At 47.7% G+C, this 20,325-nt stretch overlaps 1 protein-coding gene across 1 annotated transcript; it reads right to left on the bottom strand.

The window, feature by feature from the left end:
• Positions 1–17,622: 17,622 nt before the first annotated feature.
• On the bottom strand, positions 17,623–19,023 carry LOC113834807 (beta-1 adrenergic receptor). Its single transcript, XM_027406918.2, has one exon. The coding sequence runs from the start codon at positions 19,021–19,023 to the stop codon at positions 17,623–17,625; it is 1,401 nt and encodes a 466-aa protein (XP_027262719.1).
• Positions 19,024–20,325: the final 1,302 nt, after the last annotated feature.

Below are 20,325 nucleotides of genomic sequence, written 5' to 3' on the forward strand. Positions count from 1 at the left end.
CTTTCTGGTTCCTGAGTTAGGACAAAATTCTCCTAACTCTGAGAACAGTCCAAACAGGAATTACTTATAACTTCCATGCCACTGATGTAGCCTGCCATTCATTCCTACTTGGGTAAATCTCAAGGTCAGAAAACTGCTTAGGGTAGACTACTAAATACCGAAACTGAAACAAAAGCTTGACCTCTGGACAGAGAAGGAATCCGAAAGGGAGTGGCACGCTTCACCCGGTGGCACCCGAGGGTGTTGGAAGTCACAGAAGGCAGGAGACGGCTGCCAAGTGTGAGGATGTGGCCCAGTCATGCTCAGATCAGCAAGTGGTCCTGGAACCCTGTCCATGGGCCACATCTGAGCGGCTTCTCCCTTCAGATCCCAAATTTGTCCTCTGAGGTCAGACTCAGGACTCCTTCATGAAAGCGGATCCCTCAGCATCCTGGGAGCCTGCCCCACCCTCACTACCCTGGGAGGTGAGTGAGAAATGGAGATAAATGGGGATAAAATAAACTTCCTTCAGAATGGAAAAGAGACTTGGGAATCTCTGCTGCAGCTGAATTAGTCGCTGATGCCGGAAGAAGGGCAGCCTGGCTTAAGGATGCTCTGTGGGAGGCGCTGGTCTGCCAGGTGAAAGACTTGGTCCTTGGCCTGGCTGGAGGCCACTAATGGGACTTGGTGATTTTCTGTCCTGTTTTCTTTTTGTTTTGGCAGGAAACCCCATTCCTGAGACTGGATGAACTCCCTCAGGCTATTCATCTCTGTGAGCTCTGGGCTATTTACAGAACAGCAGAACTGAGGAACCCAAACGAAGACCCCTGTGTTAGCCGCAGTGTTTCAGGAGCCCGTCCTTCTGCAGAGGGGTGACACTTTAGGACATACATTGCACCCAGCGATTTACTCTAGACAACGGGTGAAAAGCTTACTATGCACACAGCAGTTTACCAGTCCGTACTTGCTTCCAGGCCCCTGCTGTGCCCCATCTGCCAGTGTTACCTTACAAAGGCTGCCCCATTTTATCGGTCCCACTGTGAATGGTCTCCCTGGCACCATGTGCCCATGCTGAAGCCCCACAAACGGCCTTTTCCCGACACCCTTCCCAGTCTACTCTCCATGCTTGTGATTTGGCTTTGCAGGTCCAGATGTCTCAGGGAGCTGTGCACTGGATGTTTTCGGTCTTGCTTTCCTGTGGCGGAAGTAGGCCCCGAGCTTGAGACTGACTGTCAGATACTCAATAGACCGACAGGACCATACTGGAATCTACATGCCTGCTCTCCAAGATTGCATTAGTGCAGAAGCTATAACTTCCTTGTCTGCAACCAGAGAGGATTATAATCGGTTCATTACGTCCTAAGAGTCCGCCTTGCTCAAACTCCGCTAAAAACAAACTCAAGCCGGGTGTGGTAGCACACTCCTGTAATTTCAGCCCTGGGGAGGATTAGAGTTCAAGTCTGAGACTCAGTCACACAGCCAGTTAGCATGTTGGAAACCAGTCTAGACTACACGAGACCCTGTCTCAGTGAGAGCAAAAAATAAGACTAAATAAGTAAATAACAATAAAAAAACAACCTAACCCTAACCCTCGAGCCACCCTTCTCCTCTCTCTCTTTTGTTAAAATATTCTAAGATTTTGTTTATTTAAGTAAAATGCAAGCACAGCAAAGGGCTCTATTGGCACTCCTGTCTCTCTCTCCTGTCTCTCTCTCTGTCTCTCTCTCTGTCTCTCTCTGTCTCTCTCCCTCCCTCTCAGTCTCTCTCTCTCTCCATCTGTGTCTCTCTCTCTGTGTGTGTGTGTATCTGTGTGTATGTGTGTATTTGTGTGTGTATATATGTGTGTGTATGTGTGTGTGTGTGTGTGTGTGTGTGTGTGTGTTAGACAGGCAACAAGACTGGCTATTTTAACCATTTGTCAATGTGCACAGCTTGGGGATGGCAAACTCAAAGCTCACGCTGCTGTCACTGTTATCTGATTCCACTATATTTTCATCACCCCCAAATAAACCCCAAGCCCGTTAAGCAATCGCTTACCATTTCTCCCCTCTCCTAGCTCTACGATCTGCCCATTCTCGGTTTATTTATGCAGCTCATGATGATGTCTTGGTCAATGAGGGCTTGCACATATAACGTTGGTCCTGTAAGATTGCATCGACCAGCAAGCAGCTCATAGCCATCTGAGAACATGTGATCATTGTGTTCATACAGGTGTGAAACTGTCCATGGATTCATTTCAGGATGTATTCCAATCATTCATGAGTGTTTTGTAGAAATGGACCAATAGCGGGTGGCTTCTGGGGTAGGGGGCGGTTCTGCCTTCTTTGGGAGTATCAGACGTGGGCCTCTGTGATATTCATTTTATGTGTGTGTGGTGCATGTTGCATGTGTGTTTCTCCTTGTGTGTACAGGCACATTGTCTGTGCAGGCACATGTGGAGGCCAGAGACTGACATGGAGTGTCTTCCTGATTCCTTTTTTTTTTTTTTTTTTTTTTTTTTTAGGACCAGTGATATCCAGGGGTCTCTGTGTGTCCACTACACACCCAACCCCCACCTCTGCCCCCAAGTCTAGCTTTTCACATGGGGATGTGAACTCGGGTCCTCATGCTTGTGAAACAAGCACTTTGCTCACTGAGCAATTCCTCCGTCTCTCATGGTGTCTTTTTCACGCCGAGCAGCAGCAAAGGAGACAGCCACATACAGTTGCTATCACACTGGAGAGCGTCTCCCTTTCTGGCAGGGAGGAGTGATCCTCAGAGGTAAGTCACAACAAGGAGGGAAACTGGCCCCCCGACCTAGGAGGAGCTGTCCATAACCGTCCCTGTTTCTTAGAGGAAGCTGCCAGAACCTGGGTACATTGCTGGATAAGGAATATAGAAGGCCGGGGAAGGAGCCAGGCACTTGGCATTCTCCAGTTGGATGAGCATGGCCAGCTGCTGGATGAAGCCAAGTCATGGGGGAAGCTCTAGTTGGGGTTCCTCTTGCAACAGTCACAGCTTTCTGTTTCTCCAGAGGACAAGAGGCTACTGGATGCTCACTTAACTTCTCCTGGCAACAAAAGTCTACAGTAGAGTGTGGGAATAGCTCCTGTCCTCCTGGGGGCTTCCTGGGGTACTGCTAGTGGTGAAGTCTCTCTTTGAGGCTGGACCAGAAGGGTTGCTCTCATACAAGAGCAGTATGAGAGTAATTCTCATACACTCAGAATTCTCTCCCATCAGACTTCTCAAAATGACAAAGAGAAGAAATTCTGGGCCTAAAATTGTGGAATCTAAATCATGATTTGATGCCAGGGACTAATGTAAATCTTTACACACACACACACACACACACACACACGCACACACACACACACACACACACACACACACAGAGCATGTGACAGCTCAATGCTTAAAAAATTTACTTCATCATTTCTTTCCCAGTTAATGTCGAATTGAAAACTGATGCTTTGATGAAGTTGCTGGTTGGGAATCCTGTGTCTTTTCCTTAGGGGTTTCTTCCTCACACCCCTCACCCCACCCCATGTTTTGCATGACAGAGGACATGAAAATAGAACAAGAAAAACTAAAAAAAAAAAAGTGTCATTGCTTTTCCTCCATCCAACCTTTAAGATGAAGATGAAGGGTCACAGGGAGTTCAGAAATATTTATTTTATGGATATTGCATTGAAAATCTTCTGCTGAGGTAAATGTCACTGAGGCTACTGAGGCACATGACCAGTTTGAGGCAGCTTGAGACAAAGGCACTCTCTGCCCTGGCTTTTTAAGTGAGGTTTTTAAACATTCACTTTTTTTTTTCCAAATGTGGCAAACATCTGAGGTAGGAAATGGGACAGGGGTGGGGTGGGGTGGGCTTGAAAGACACTGTGACTACTTCACATGGAACTGTGTGTACATCTTTTTGGAGTAGAGATTACAGGGGCGTGTGTGTGTGTGTGTGTGTGTGTGTGTGTGTGTGTGTGTGTGTGTGTGTGTAAGCCAGAAGTAAACAACAGGTACCTTCCTCAACCCCTCTCTATATTTATTTATAGGTAGGGTCTCACTTTGTAGCTCTTTGTAGACCAGGCCAGTCAGCCTTGAACTCTCAGAGATCTGGCCGCCTCTGGTCGCCTGAGTGCTGGATTTAATGCACCACCATGCCCGGCTTCTGGGTCTCACTGAACCTGGAGCTCACAGATTGCCTACACTGGCTGGCCATCACAGGATCATCCTGTCTCTGCCTCCCCATGCTAGGTCACTGACACATGCCACCACGCCCTACTCTGTATCAAACTCAGATCCTCATGCTTGGGCATCAAGCACTTTACCAATTAGCTATCACAGAAGCCCCTACCACGACTGTTCTGAAAGGTGTCTTCCATCTGTAATTCTAAGGAACTGACCTTGTGAAGGTCATTGTCCTGCTGAGAGGTTGGTGCAGGTAAACACAAGACTGGCTTTACTTCTGCTGTTTCCCCCAAATGTTTCTCTCATCTCATTGCTGTGATGCCTGTCACCACTAAAGTCTGCTTTAGGATTTGGTCTTAGTTATTTTTAAATCTATTTTGTTTGGGCAAGGGTTATAGCTCATTGGGAGAGCATTTGCCTAACAAATACAAGGTCCTAGGTTAAAAAATCAACAACACACAAACACACACACACACACACACACACACACACACACACACACCCTCCAAATCTCTGTTTAAATAACTCTTTGTTGTTTCATTGTGTTTACTGAGTAATATTACAGGTGGATGAACTGACAGACCGTATGTGATAGGTTTGAAACGCTCTGCTGCCTCCTCATGAGCAGGTGATGGTCCACAAAGGAACCTGTCAGCACGCAGGTCTACAACCTCATATGTCAAATCCCTAGATCCAGAAAGCTCTGGAGATAGTTTTCCATAGCTCACTTGGCAGTTAATGTGACCTTACTTGAACTCATTTGGCAGAAAAATCTGACTTGAACTGGCGTGAGGCTATTTATAGTCATTATTTATCATCTTGGCATGAATAATCATACATTTCACAGTAGAGACACTAATATTTGATTATAGGATCCTGACCTGGACCTTACTTAGTGTAGCATGTAATGTCTTCTATTACCATTTATCTTCCTAAAATTAAAAACAATCTGAATCCAAAAACATATATGGCCCCTTGGGGCTTTGGATGAGGGTTTGTGGCCCTATTCCATATCTTTTATCTAAAAAGACAGACAGATTGACAGACAGTGTGTGTGTGTGTGTGTGTGTGTGTGTGTGTGTGTGTGTGTGTGTGTACATAAACATCTATAAATATGTATAAGTCTAAGTTTGATACTTTCAGGATATGAGTTTGGTGTGTCCCTTTAAAAAAGGGGACAAAATCTTTATCTTTTAAGACTGAGATGACAGCCACTTCTGACTTTTGCTAGATAAACTTCTAGAGAACTTGTTCACTTTGTCGCTGCTAATGCTCCAGAAGTACGAGGTGGAGCAACAAAAGACTGTCTGTGAGCTTGCACAAAGACTAGAAAGGTGGTTGACAAGGCCTGGAAGAGGGAGGAGGCCAGCGAGGTCAGAGGGCCCAGACATTCTAGTAGAGGAAGAAGTTCCAGATGACCAATTGCAGGACATGCCACTAAAACTAACAATAGCAAACTGTATGTGTCAAAGATGCTACAAAGTTAGATTTAATTGTTTATGTCACAAATAGAGAGGGTGGAGTTAAGAACTCTCGAGTAAAGGACTGAACTTCAGTCTCACATCAGGTGGCACACAACTCCAGCCCCAGGATCTGATACCCTCTTCTGGACTCCATGGACACCTACACTCTCTCTCTCTCTCTCTCTCTCTCTCTCTCTCTCTCTCTCTCTCTCCCCATCTCTCTCTCTCTCACACACACATACCCATACCCATACACAATTCACACAGACATTCACACACACACACACTCACACACATATACATAAATATACATAAATAAAAATAATGAAAACAAATCTTTTTTTTTTTTTAAAAAAAAAAAGGACAGGTGCTGGGCGTTGGTGGCGCACACCTTTAATCCCAGCACTCAGGAGGCAGAGGCAGGTAGATCTCTGTGAGTTCGAGTCCAGCCTGGTCTCCAGAGAGAGTTTCAGGACAGCCAGGACTACACATGGAGAAACCCCATCTCAAAAAAACAAAAATGAAGAATTAGCAAACAAAAGAAGAGTTATGTGTGGAGACGGATATGTTATTTAGCTTGATTAAATCATCTGTATGTGATACACACACACACACACACACACTCACAATTTATCTTACATTGTACCAGTGAACACATAAAACTATTGTGTCAGTTAAACAATACAAAGTTAAATATAGTACACATACATGAAATGAAGTAAGAGCAACGGAAGAGAGTGCCTGCCTGATATTTAAGATCACTTGTCTCGAGGTTAGAGAGTTACTCAAGAGTTGCTGCTCTTGCAGAGGGCCCAGGTTCAATTCCCGGCATCCACATGGTGGCTCACGACCATCTGTAACTCCAGTTCCAGGGGATTTGATGCCCTCTTGTGACCTCTTGTCTCATGCGCATGGAACACTTACACACATGTAAGAAAAACGCTCATACATAAATAAAGATAAATATTTATCTGTCTATAAGCCATCACACACAACCAGAAAAATAAATGAGTAAATGCTACAAATTGCTCTGTGATGAAGCAAAATGGTAATACAATAATATGCTGACTGGAAACAAAAAATCCAACTTAGTAGTTTATTCCACACTTTTCAGACTTTGCTCCATGACCGTAATCCAAACTGTGTTATACTGAACCCAGTTCTTCAGTGCCATAACGGAATTTGCCATTTATCTCCCCTGGGCAAATGTGACTCTCCTCGTGGACATCTGGCCTCTTGTGCTTGTAGCCTGCATGGCCCAGCAGAGCATATCATTTTCAGGGGCTGAACCTGCTAAGCTGCTCCAGACACTGTGAACAGTGAGCACAAACTTCCAAATGCACCCCATAGGCAAATTAGAGAAGTAAAGATTTTACTGTGGACTGGACACATGGCTGTCACATTGGGGAAAGGCTGTCGATAAGTGAAAGAGGAATGCCACTGTTTCTGGTGGTGAGGTGAACTGAGGCTAACGCCTGGTGCCCAGATGTGGAAAGAGAACCAGGGGCTTTTCTACAGGAAATGTGTGTTCTTCTCGGCATGGTGGGGAGTTGTAAAACCCTCCCCACTCTGAGGTGTCCATTAACTCAGAAATAATGGATGAGAGCAGAGGGAGGGGCGCCTGTAAAGAGACAGCAGGGTCAACAAGACATGGCTGTGACCTGCAGCAGCACCCAAGCCTTCACAGAGAACATTTCTGTCGGGGAGTGAGGTATGATGAGAGCGGGCACGTGGGCACCACTGTTAGCAAATGGAGTCAACAAGCACTGTCCAGGGGAGAAAGGTGTATGGGGCTTAAAGGCAAGAGGTTCCCCCAGTTCCAGGCAGCCAGCTCCCTTAGGCTTGCCAAGAGCCTTGTCATGGTAGCTATCCTCCCTGGGTGTGGAAAGAGTGACCAGACTAGGCTTTGTGGCTTCTACACCATAAATGATTGAAGTTGTCTTCTGATTCTATCTATCAGTCTCAGAAAGGGATGCAGAGAAATGTGTTCAGACCAAATTGGTCTAAGTGGTTAAGGCACTTATGAGAGTTCATAAATGTCACATGGTCATGCTCCGGCTTCCCTGTGCCCACCTTCCTGCCCAGTCTGAAGCGCTACACTCAGTATCTTGCAAACAAGAATCCTGGAAACATGATGTTGTTTGAGCAACCGTGTGACCAAGGTTGACACCTCTAAACAAGTACCCCAAGTGATCAAGTCAGCTTACCATAGACACCTGCAGACCCATGTTGGCAATGGCACTGTTTCCAAAGGCAAGTTGTAGAATCAGCCTAGGTGTCAATAGATGAATGAAGGAAATATGAGATGCGGGTGCACACACACATATGCACACATGTACACACACATATGCACACATGTACACACATATGCACACATGTACACACACATATGCACACATGTACACACACATATGCACACATGTACACACATATGCACACATGTACACACACATATGCACACATGTACACACATATGCACACATGTACACACATATGCACACATGTACACACATATGAACACATGTACACACATATGCACACATGTACACACACATATGCACACATGTACACACATATGCACACATGTACACACATATGCACACATGTACACACACATATGCACACATGTACACACATATGCACACATGTACACACACATATGCACATATGTACACACACATATGCACACATGTACACACACATATGCACACATGTACACACATATGCACACATGTACACACACATATGCACACATGTACACACACATATGCACACATGTACACACATATGCACACATGTACACACACATATGCACACATGTACACACACATATGCACAATGAGATTCTATGCAGCCACAAAGAAGAAGTTATATTATTTTGCAGGAAAATTGACAGAACCAGGCAAAAATCAGCCAGACTCACAAAGGTAAGTACCACATATTTTCAGTCATGTGAAATTAATAAAAAGAAACATTGAAGTTGAAAGTTGGACTAGTAAAGCTAGAAAGATTGAGAGGAGGGAGAGGAGGTGTGTGAGCAGGTGATGGGGGGATCCCATCCATAGGTTTGTCTGAAAATGACACAGTAAAACTCTTCACCTGGGCTGGAGAGATAGACGCCTCAGAGGTTAAGAGCACTGGCTGCTCTTCCAGAGGACCCTGGTTCAATTCCCAGCAACCACATGGCAGCTCACAACTGTCTGTAACCCCTGTCCCAGGGGATCCAATAACCTCACACAGACATACAATTGGGCAAAACACTAATGTACATAAAAATGCAAAAAATACATTATTTAAAAAAACTCTTCACCCACTAATATATGCTAATGAAAAAGAAACATAGTATTGTTTAAAATGAGTGTGCATCGCTAAAAACAAACAGTTATATGACATACAGAGGAAAGAATAACACGTAAGTCTTAACTGTGACAGGTATAATTTTCCTTGAGCAGCTGAGGATTCCATGTAAAATCTCTCCCTCCCTTTAATGACATAATGATTAGGGGGGGATCTGTCCGAAAAATAAAGGGACATGCAAATGCTGCGAGGGCTGTGATGTCTGTATAGTATTATGATATATGATGCATAAAGATAAATGCATTTTTTAATGGATATTTTGCTATTTCTTGTGGCAAAGGCATCCAGAGACAAAAATTTAAAACAGAAATTTGTACATCTCCCAGAGAGGATCTGTGTTTGACTATGCCTTGAGCAGACTATCTGAATTCAGGAGCCTTATACCCACAGGGCATGACCTTCAGGTGAATACCTGCTCCTTGGCCTTAAGCACTCATAGTGCTGCTCAGTAAGGCTGCATTTCTCTGAGTTAGCTCTGAAATTAAAATATAAAAATAAAAAGGTCAAATTAATTAATAGCATACATATGTACACACACACACACACACACACACACACACACACACACATGGAATTACTACTCATTTTTTATTTTGCACAATGAGATTACTGAATAGACTCAATTATTTTTGATGTTATAGCCGACTGTCATGCCACTGATGGCTAATCTTTCGACAACACTGACGTTGCTGGTGGTAAATTGCTATGGTCAGGAAGGTGGCATCTATAAACATTCTCTCTGCTCTCCCTAGACTCCAGGTGTCCAGGTACACCTTCAGTTTCTGCACCAACAAAAACTGTCTGCACTCAGCTATTTCCTGTCAGAATACTAATCCTGAGTACCCACAATGCTTTGCTTTTGTTCATAGTTTCCTTTCCCCCTGTGACCTCCCAGGGGATGACCCTTCATGCAACTCTACCTCCCTCAAGTTCATGTCACCATCATTCCCTCCACTCTATCCTCTGCTAAAGAGCACTTGGAGAGTGGCTATTGCAGCCAGTTGAGATGACTTCTAAGTGTCAGACACACACCAGATTCCCAGGCACATGTGTGTGTAACGCGCACGTGAACACATGTATGGAATATCTTATGGATAATGCTTTATACATCATTTACATGTCAGGACACTAATTTCATCTGTTTATTTTTTCCTCCTTAAGACAAGAAGCTTCTAGTAAATGTGAAATTAAACACAGCTTGTATTGTGTTTCTATTGGATGGAGCTGGTTTAGTTCTCCCTCCCAGCCCATATGTCTGGTACATAACTACACCTGTCTCGTTACCACATATTCTGGAGGGCGGGATGCCTATCTCCCCCAAGTGTGAATGCCTTGAGGACAGACTTATCGATGTGAGGTGTACATAGCACCCTCAACTGGGAGTCAGTAGCTGGATATCTGAATCACAGCAGAGTGGCCTGGGGAGGCAGCCTGTGTGCTGACAGAGAATATCTGTTGTGAAGACAGCACATACAGGCCCTTCAGGTATATTACCACACCGAAGATGTGAGGAAGCCAGGCATCTGTGTTCTTCGGGGAGCAAGCCATCCTGTTGCCTGGTGGAAAGAAGGCTGTGTTACCAGCTCTGCCCTGTCTGTCCTTGCAAGTTGCTTGGTCAGGACTGTAAAGATTACCATTTTGCATGATACATCTTTTCACTTTGTGTCTTCTTTTTTTTCTTTAAATCTTCAGAGCTTTGTGACTCTGTAGACCCTGACTGAAAAACAAAACAAAACAAAACAAAAACAAAATTCCAGGAATGGTGACGTGCTGGTGCTGGCTAATATTCTGTAACAGGCTGTGTTTTTCTCTTCAGCTAGGAGAGGTTTCTGGGACGAGAGATGATTCGTCATTAACAACAGAAAAGAAAGCAATGGTGTGACGTTGCTGAGAAAAGCAAATGGGATTGCTTAGAGCATAGAAAGCCTGGGAAGGGACCATGGAGATGGCTGAGGGGGCAAAAGTCACCAAGCCTGACAGCCAAGAGTTCGATCTCCTCTGGGATCCTCAGGATGGAAGGAGAGAAGTGAGTCCTGGAAGTTGGCCCCTGAGCTCCACACACTGTGCTGTAGCACACACCCCACCCCCAATACATGCAATAAAAAAGAAAAAATCTTTTAAAAGAGGAAGAAAAAGAAATGATTCCTTGGAAAACATCTAAAGTGCTTTTGACACGCTTGTAAAGATGTAATTAATGTGTGTTAGGAAAGCTCACAAAGGACTGGTGCTGATTCTCACGTCCCTCCTCCCTCACCGGAAAGCTCTGCAAAGAACACAGAGGTAGGCCGTGCGTTTCAGAGGCTGCTGGGCCCAACCAGGAGTCAACACTCGACAGAGTTTGAGTTTGCTGTAAAGGAAGTGTCTGCAGGGAAGAAGGCTAAGTACATGACGGACCAGCAATTTAATACTCAAGTTGTTTCAATCCCCCTCTCAGAGGTTTTGCATTGATGGAGGGAGACTCCCACATGGGCTGGGGAATCACCAACCAACCAGTCATCTCAAAATTTCTCACATGCCAAGTCTAGCATCTTTCTAAGTGACTCAGGTTTTCTTGGGGACACCTATGTGGGGGAGTGTCATCTCAGGATTGTCCACAGAATTGTTTAAGTGCAATCACGCTTCACGGAGGAACAGTTTCCAAAAAAAAAAAAAAAAAAAAAAAAAAAGGTACCTATAATGGCTTTAAAAACTCCCCACGATGCAGAAAATGCAAGTGTTGCATCTATTAGTGTTTATTACTTTTTAAATGGATTTTTAACAAAGGTCTCAAAATTGCAGCTAAGTCCCTGTAGTTAAAATGACAGATATTTGAAATCAGTATAGTTCCTGTAGATTTGATGCTGTTTATTAAATTGGGAGAAAAAACCCCACAATATCCCATAAGCTGCAAATCTGAAAAAAAAGAAAAAGGTAAGGGGGGGGGGGAAGCAAACTCCTGTTATGGCTCTCAGCACTTTCCACCTCCAAATTGCTATTCCAAGAAAAAGAACAAACTAGATAGTTACTATTAGCATTTACAACTCTACACTAAATTGAGGGACTTTACAACTCTGCACTAAATTGTAGCATTGAGGGGCTTTCCAAGTTGACTTACTCTTCTCCAAGTGCCTGTGGTTTCAGAACCGTTAAACTGCTTACGCACAGTGAGGAGCAAACAGGTTTTCTAATCCGATGCTTGGGAAGCAGATTATTTTATTCAGTTGTGGTTTCTTTGGAATTTTAAGTGCAATTTTAAAAAGGAAGGACTATTTGTTTGGATGCGTGGGGTATTATATATATTTGCTATTCTTAGCTGTTCTGTTCACTTAATAAAAAGAGCCCCATGGATTTTAGTGAGTGGAGTTGCTAGGAAAGGGTAGCAGAAGGCCTTCAAAGCGGAAGGTAGGAGACAGACTGTGAGCTGGGCAACGCAGACAGGACCCCTTCCACCTGAGTTTCCCAAAGCAAACTTACCGAGCAGGCTCTGTGGGGAAAGATTCACAAGGAAGCCTGCTGACTTTCCCAAGGTCACTGGGCACAGGGACTACAGTTACAGAAGGAGCCAGGGAGGCCCACGTGGGCCATCTGTATGGGCAGGTTTTCTGCTCTTCCAAAGGTACCCTGGTTCCCACAAATCAATGTGTTTAGTTAAAAACAACAACAACAAAAGCAGCTTTAATTCATATCATAGACCTGCATGCAGAACAACTAATGACAGCAACAGACTGATGAAGTAAAACGATTAAGAAGTGACAATGCCAGAAACACCAAGGTTGGGAGGGAGCGGAGCCAGGCCCTCAATGCCGGACCCACGGGAGGTCTTGTTGGGACAGGATAAACAACAACTTGAGGGTGTTTTTTCTTTGTGTGGGAGTTTTCCCTTCATTTTGAGCAATACAAGAAGTCCTGGGAGGACACTGAAACATGACGGTAATAGCATCATAGGAAGACGTCATGTCAGAAATAGAAGGTAGGCGATGTCACCAGCTGCTCTTAAGGAACAGCTATGAGCAAGGGCATGTGTTGAAGGAGGGGTAGGGAAGGGCAGAAAAATCAAAGTTTTAGGAAGCTATGAAGAGAACCACATACTCTAGGTATTTCTAGCTCATTCGAGAAGAAACAAAGGACTCAGAGGCTGGCAGGCATGACGGCTCAAAGACAAGAACAAGTTCTGTGTACATAATGCAGGCATGTGACCTGTGCCCAGTGTCTGAGTGAAGGTGACATTTAGAGGCAGCAACTTTCTGTGGTCCCTAGCATGCCTGCAAAGACCCAGCTAACATGTCTGCAAAGACCCTGTCCTCACCATCAGCCCATCATGGGTCTCTCAAGGCTGAGGGCTCTTCACAGCCTGTCATTACAGCAACTGTATTTGGAAGCCTCTTAAATGCCCCAGAACCAAATCTGACTGACTGAGAGACTCCCTCCTCCCACTAAAAGGTAAACAGACCATTGATGCAATAAATGAATCTACCAAGTGTTTATAATAATGATAATGCCACCAGGATTATATTTTGGAGGCTGGCTGGTAGACTCTAAGTGATAGCAGGTTAAAGGGGAGTGTTTCCAGAGACGGTTATTCTCTGGGAAGTGGCCTGCTGGAGCTTGCCTTAAATCATTACAACAGAGCAATGACACTCGGGATATAGAGGTTCAAAATTTAGGAGATTCAGAAGCAATATTCCTGATGGGAATTAAAAAAAAAATGTGGAGAGTGTGAGTGACGGGGAAGAAGGAGAAATTAATTTAATTCCATTTGCTGATGTGGCTCCAGGGAACTATTTTTAGGTATAATCCAAACACTGCATATCTTCTCCATTTTGATTAGTAGAAAATTGGCAGAAAGCCAAAAGAATTAGTGTTTCTCAGCACATGGAGCCAGAAACGTACAAATAAAGCTACATCGTCTGTGCCAACGCATTTAATTTGAGCTACTCCTCAGTTTTATTTTTCCCCTAAGAACACAAGGTCCAGCTTTGTTAGAGGCACTCAGAGGAAGTCTTTGACAAGTAGCAACAGAAGTTCTAGACTGACACACACCTAGAACATTCCCAAGAAGCTGCTGTCAGGAACCTAACTCTCAAGGTTCCTCGGGCACTTAGGGCCCAGAATTTCTGCCTGGCAATGATTCTGCATAATGCCAGAGGAAGTCAGCAATTCTACACACTGTGACATTAAAAATAAGTTGGGAGAAACACACTCAACAAGGAAAGGTTTCCCAATAGGCACTTAGAAGTTATTAATAATTCCAGTTCCAAGGAAAGCACAGAACAGAAAAATAAACTCAGCGGGCCAGGCTCGGCAGTGGCAAATTCATGAAGCGCCCATCTGACACTCCAGCCCAGTGTCCACTGCTGCACTCGGGGGAGGATCCTGGAAAATTCTGATTACTCTGTAATTGCTCCAAAACATGACAGTGCTCAGTCGCATCCCCCATGTAGCAAACCACCAAAGCTTGACTGCATCTCAGTCCTCTTCTGTGATATTAAGTTGGATTCCCTTGGCAATTTGATGTGCACAAATGCGAGCTTCTTGCATACACAGTGCCCTTCTCCTGCCTTCTCTGCAGTATCATTTCAGCAGCTCACACACAGGACTGGCTTCCGCCATTCCTACTGCACACGCCAGCTTCCTAAACAACTCAAGGTAGTTTCCATGCATATTCAGAATCACGGACACAGTCTGTCTGAGTCTCTGTGGCACCTGGTTGGAGAACATAGAAGATCCCACAAATTTTTGTTTTCCTATTTCCTACAAGCACATATAAACAGGTGCCTCATCAGAGAGAACTTCTCTGGTTTACTACAGAGACTGGGCACAGCTACCAGGTAGTTAAATTATACAATTTGTTGGTGGAGTTGAAAGAGCATTCGCAATTTTCAGACCTGGGGTTTGCAGGCCTGTACCCATATTTGGGGTGGGAGAATCTTTCATGTAGCTAGCCAGGCATCAACGAGGCACTTCAGGGCTCTTCCGAGGAAAATAAAGGCACTGAGTTTTAACACGATGAACAAATTAACCCTCCACCGATGCATGCACATGCTCTGGGGGGCAGCAGGGGCAGGATCGACTAGAAGCCACTACAGTTCCCAGGGAACCATACGGTGCTGTTTTATCCTAAGTCAAATTTACATTTTCCAAAATAAGTTTAAGAATCATCTTTTTCAAAACTTTACTATGGTCGTTTCCTTCTCCTCCCTCGCTCCTTCCTTTCTCTTTCTCTCTTAATTTCTCACTTTCTTGCTTTTCTGGAAAAACGGGGTAAGGTTTTGATGAGCTTTGGTTGGTATGGCTTCTGGTCTGGTCATTCAGGGTTCCTTCCACAGGGGTCTAGAAGGCCAGCGCCATTAGAAAGGTTAATGGAAGGCCATTAACCTTTCCAGACAACTGTCCCCTGAGCTTTCAGACATGCCACGGAGAGAGAGAGAGAGAGAGAGAGAGAGAGAGAGAGAGAGAGAGAGAGAGAGAGAGAGAGAGAGAACGATGCATCCTGCCTTCGCCTTCACAAAGTTGTGTGTTCACAGTATTAAGAGTGGAGCCTGAGCCAAAACCTTATGCTTTTCATTTCGGTTACATTACGGTCCAGTCGTGAAATGAAAAGCTTGTTTAAACATATTAAATAAACAGATTTGGGGGATGTACAATTAATCTCAGGATGGAATTTTACTATATGCTCCTTGGGAACTAATTTTAATGAAAAATACTCTATTCGTTTGGTGCTATAACTCTGTTAGGAAGCTGAGGGAAAGTTGGGAAGCCGAGTTTGTCTTTCCTGCCCACCCAGAGCTTCGGCTGAAAAGGAACTAGGTACTTACACGAGAGATAATATTTACTTCAGAAACCCTTTTATACATCTTTGCTTAACCATGAAAGTTTTTTTTTTTTCCCTTAACTCTAAGCAGCCACTGGAGAAACCTGAACCCAGTGTGATTGTCAGTGGGGAAACAAAACAAGCTATGGAAACCACCCACCAAATTTCAGGCCACATTATCTAGTGGGTCTCTCCTGCCTGCCTGCATTTCTGTGAGCAGTTGCTGCTGAGTTACCAGGCTCCAAAATTCTCTCTTCCGGAAGATACACAATCCCTTCTTCAGTCAAGTGCAGCAGATGGCGCCTAAGTTGTCTGGATTACCTTGAATTTGACTGTGAAAATTTAGGACAAATCTGTAGTTCTCGGTAGGTGGACACCTTATTTGGTCTAGAGACATTTTGCTATGTGATCGAGTCATGGAGAGATCTTTAAAGGGGCTACCAGTCTGTAATCTTTCTTGTCACCACTGACCCCTTACAGACACACAGTACATAACCTTGGTTGGCTGCACTGGTGTTTTATTGCACATGGACCAATTCCCCACACAGTAGCTAGTTGCACCAGAGTATAAATATTTGGTCACACACACAGAAGAAACAGAATATACACACGAGTGCTAAATTTTACCAGCAGATTCACGTGGGCACTTGGACATTAAAAAATAATAATAAAAATATGTAAGATAATGTTTATAATATGAATACAGTTACAGTACCATGATAAGAGTATAAAAAGTAAGTTCCCAACAAAGCATCAACTCAATAATGTAATGGACAAGAGAATTGAGTTTGAATTTTATTTTAGCTTTTTAAGATCTGCCCACCTCCCCATCCCATTAAAAATATTTAATTTTTGTGCAAGTTAACGTCTTCTATGGACTTTACAATGCCTAACACTGTGCAAAATGACATTCTCAACCACTGATTTTTTTTTGTCATCTTTGTTTTTAGCCACATGTGCAATAATCTCAACTGTTTCCTTTTTTTTTTTCTGTCCTATCTTCAGTTGACAGAGTCACATGTCACAGAGAGAGACTCAGCGCCTGGTCCTTCCAACTAATATTGATACATAAATAAGCTGTTTAATATAAACAAGTCTTTCTATCTTGCTGTGCAATATGCACAGAGTGAGGTAGAAAACCCTCAGCAGGACCACCGAGGCGCGCAGGGGACAGGGTTTGCCCTCCAGAAGAAAGCAAGGTGAACCGTGTTTCACGAATAGCTTAACGTTTCTCGAAACCAGATTTGTCTGTTTCCGTATCCATCTTTTCCCCTTTGCTTTAAGAACCGGAGACACCAGTACTCCGGAATCAATATGCAATTTCTTTAGAAAGCAAAAGAAAACATTTCCTGGCTAATTATCACCGCTCCCACCAGCACCCCAAACTGGAGCTGACTACTTAGGTTCCTAGATGTGGAACCGGAAGCCAGGTGGTAGACTTCATTCCCCCTTTACCCTCCCCACCTAGTTTCCACTCCGGTCCTTGCAGAAAATGTCAAAACCCATCTGGAAAACAAAACAAAACAAAAAACAAAAGCTAAAGGTGTATCACGAGAACACACAAAAGGCCGAACCCCAGAGAGAAAGGAACCCAAGACAAATCAGAAAGCCACACTCTCCCAACTCCTCCCAAACTTCCCTTTTTGCGCTGCGGACGGTCCGGGGCTTTGCTGTACGTCTGGGATGATTCAGATTCATCTGTGAGTTCACCTGCTTTCGGTCTTGAGTAAACAGAGGTCTCCTCCCTCCTCTGCGGAGCGGCTCAGGGGCGCCCGGCAAGCTCTCTTCCTCTAGGGACGCGGAGCCTGTGTCCAGGCCGGGACCGTGGGGCCGGCGTCCGTGCGCCCGCCGGGAGAGCCTGGCTCTCTACACCTTGGATTCCGAGGAGAAGTCCCGGCGCCCCGGCTCGTCCAGGCTCGAATCGCTGTCCACAGTCGTCACCCCGCCGTTGCAGCCAGCCCAGGGCTCCAGCAGGCGCGCGGGTGCCGTGATCCCCGCATCGTCTTCGTCGTCGTCCGAGGGAGCTCCAGGGGACGGCGGCGGCCCAGCTCCCGCCAGGCAGCCCGAGGCGCGCGGCCGGTCCCCGTGGGATGCGCGGCGTCTGCGGACGGCCCGGCGCGCGCAGCAGAGCAGGCGCTGGAAGGCCTTGCGGAAGTCGGGGCTGCGGCAGTAGATGATGGGGTTGAAGGCCGAGTTGGCGTAGCCCAGCCAGTTAAAGAAGACGAAGAGGCGATCGGGCACCAGGTCGCGGTGGAAGGCCTTCACCACGTTGGCCAGGAAGAAGGGCAGCCAGCAGAGCGTGAACACACCCATGATGATGCCCAGCGTCTTGAGCGCCTTCTGCTCGCGCAGGGCCACGAGGCGCGACGGCCGCCGCTTGCTGGAGCGCCCGTTGGCCAGCGAGTCTGCGGGGCGCGGCGGCCCTGGCGACGGCGAGGGCGCGGGTGAGGGCGGCCGAGCGGGGCCGCCGAGGAAGCGGCGCTCGCAACTGTCGATCTTCTTCACCTGCTTCTGGGCCTCGCGGAACACCCGCAGGTACACGAAGGCCATGATGCACAGGGGCACGTAGAAGGAGACGACGGACGAGGCGATGGCGTAGGCCCGGTTGGTGACGAAATCGCAGCACTTGGGGTCGTTGTAGCAGCGGCGTGCCTCGTCGCTCTCGGCCCGCCACCAGTGCATGAGGATGGGCAGGAAGGACACCAGAGCCGAGATGGCCCACACCGTGCACACGAGGGCCCGCGCTCGCGCGCGCGTCAGCAGGCTCTGGTAGCGGAAGGGCGACGTGATGGCGAGGTAGCGGTCCAGGGCGATGACACACAGGGTCTCGATGCTGGCCGTCACACACAGCACGTCCACCGAAGTCCAGAGCTCGCAGAAGAAGGAGCCGTACTCCCAGCGGCCCCACACCACGATGGTGGCCCCGAAAGGCACCACCAGCAGCCCCATGACCAGGTCGGCGCTGGCCAGGGACATGATGAAGAGGTTGGTGAGCGTCTGCAGCCGCGGGGTCTTGGCGATGGCCACGATCACCAGCACGTTGCCCGCCACGATGAGCAGCACGATGAGCGCCAGCAGGAGGCCCATGCCCGCAGTCCACGGCTGCGACAGCGGCGCTGAGCCCTCGCTGGTGGGAGGCAGCAGCGAGGCGGGCGGCGACGCGAGCACCAGCAGGCGCGCCGCGGTGGCCGCGCCGTCGGGCAGCGGCGCGGCCGACGACAGGTTGCAGGGTTCGGAGGCGCCCAGGGCGAGCGCCCCCGCGCCCATGCCGAGCTGCGGAGGCCGGGGGCGGGGGGTGTGGCGGGGCTGGGCCGCGGCTGGGGAACACCCCAGGAGCCGGGGCTGCGGGGCCCGCGCGGGAGGTCGCGGCCAGGTCAGGGCAGCCGCGGCTCGGGGCCGGAGGCATGGACTCCGAGCGCCTTCTCCGCCGGAGCCGAGCGCTGTCGCCGCCGCCGCCGCCGCCGCTGCTGCTGGAGCCGCTGCCGCTGCTGGAAGAGCCGCCGGGACCTCAGCATGTTTCTGAGCGCGCGGGGCCGACAGCTCCGGCCCCACACCCCACCCCGCTGCCACCCCCCTAGCCAGCCCCGGGGCCGCGCGTCAAGCTCCCGCAGCCAATCGCCGCCAAGGCACGCCCCCGACAACGGTGCCCCCACCCCCCAACACCCGGCACCCCCTCCTACCCGCGATTGAGCCGCTCCAAAGATTCCGGGCGGACTGCGGAGCCAGCATCTCCCCGGCACCCACCGGCTGCAGCGAGCGCGCCCTTTCCGGCTCCGGCAGGCTTCTACCGGAGTCGGGTCTGCTGCGTCCCCGCCCCCTCCAGGGGGTCCCCGCTCGCCCCAGCACCAGCTCTCTTTTTCCCTCGGCGCGGCGCGGCTCCCGCCCTAGCTCTCCTCCTTCCCACCGGCGCCCCGCAGCTCCCGCGCCGCTCTGCCTCCTCTGCCGAGTTCCCTGCAGCGAGGAGGGAATCTTGTTGGCGTTCTCAAGACGCCCAGTGCCTTGAACAGCCTGTCTGCTGGGGTTGGAGGAGTTTAGCTGTGAGACTGGTTCTGCCATCAGGCAGCCTGGCCCTTCCCTGCTCGAGAGGGGACCCGGCCAGCCTGACAGCTTGGGGGGAATGGGAAGTGGGTGTTCGTGGTTAGAGGAAAGTTTCCAGCCAGGCCGGTTGCTGGAGCAGAGCGCGCATCTGTCAGAAAGGCTCTCTGGCTGTTCTCGCTCAGAGCTGTGCTGTCACTCAAGCCCAGTCAATGGAGAAAGGAAGTGAAGGTTTCTGGGTGTTAACAGTCAACGCCAGGGACCAGTTGGACACACACACACACACACACACACACACACACACACACACACACACACACACGCACGCACGCGCGCGCACACGCGCACACGCGCACACGCGCACACGCGCACACGCGCACACGCGCACACGCGCACACGCGCACACGCACACACGCACACATACACACACACACCTCCCAACCCCAGCCAAGGAGAATGACGCCACGGTGTGTGCCGAGTATGAAGGAGAAGTTTGCAACATGCAGTCTAGAGTAGATGACACCACCGCCGCCA

The sequence above is a fragment of the Cricetulus griseus genome, chromosome 3 (assembly GCF_003668045.3).
Source record: "Cricetulus griseus strain 17A/GY chromosome 3, alternate assembly CriGri-PICRH-1.0, whole genome shotgun sequence".
NCBI classification, from domain to species: Eukaryota; Metazoa; Chordata; class Mammalia; order Rodentia; family Cricetidae; genus Cricetulus; species Cricetulus griseus.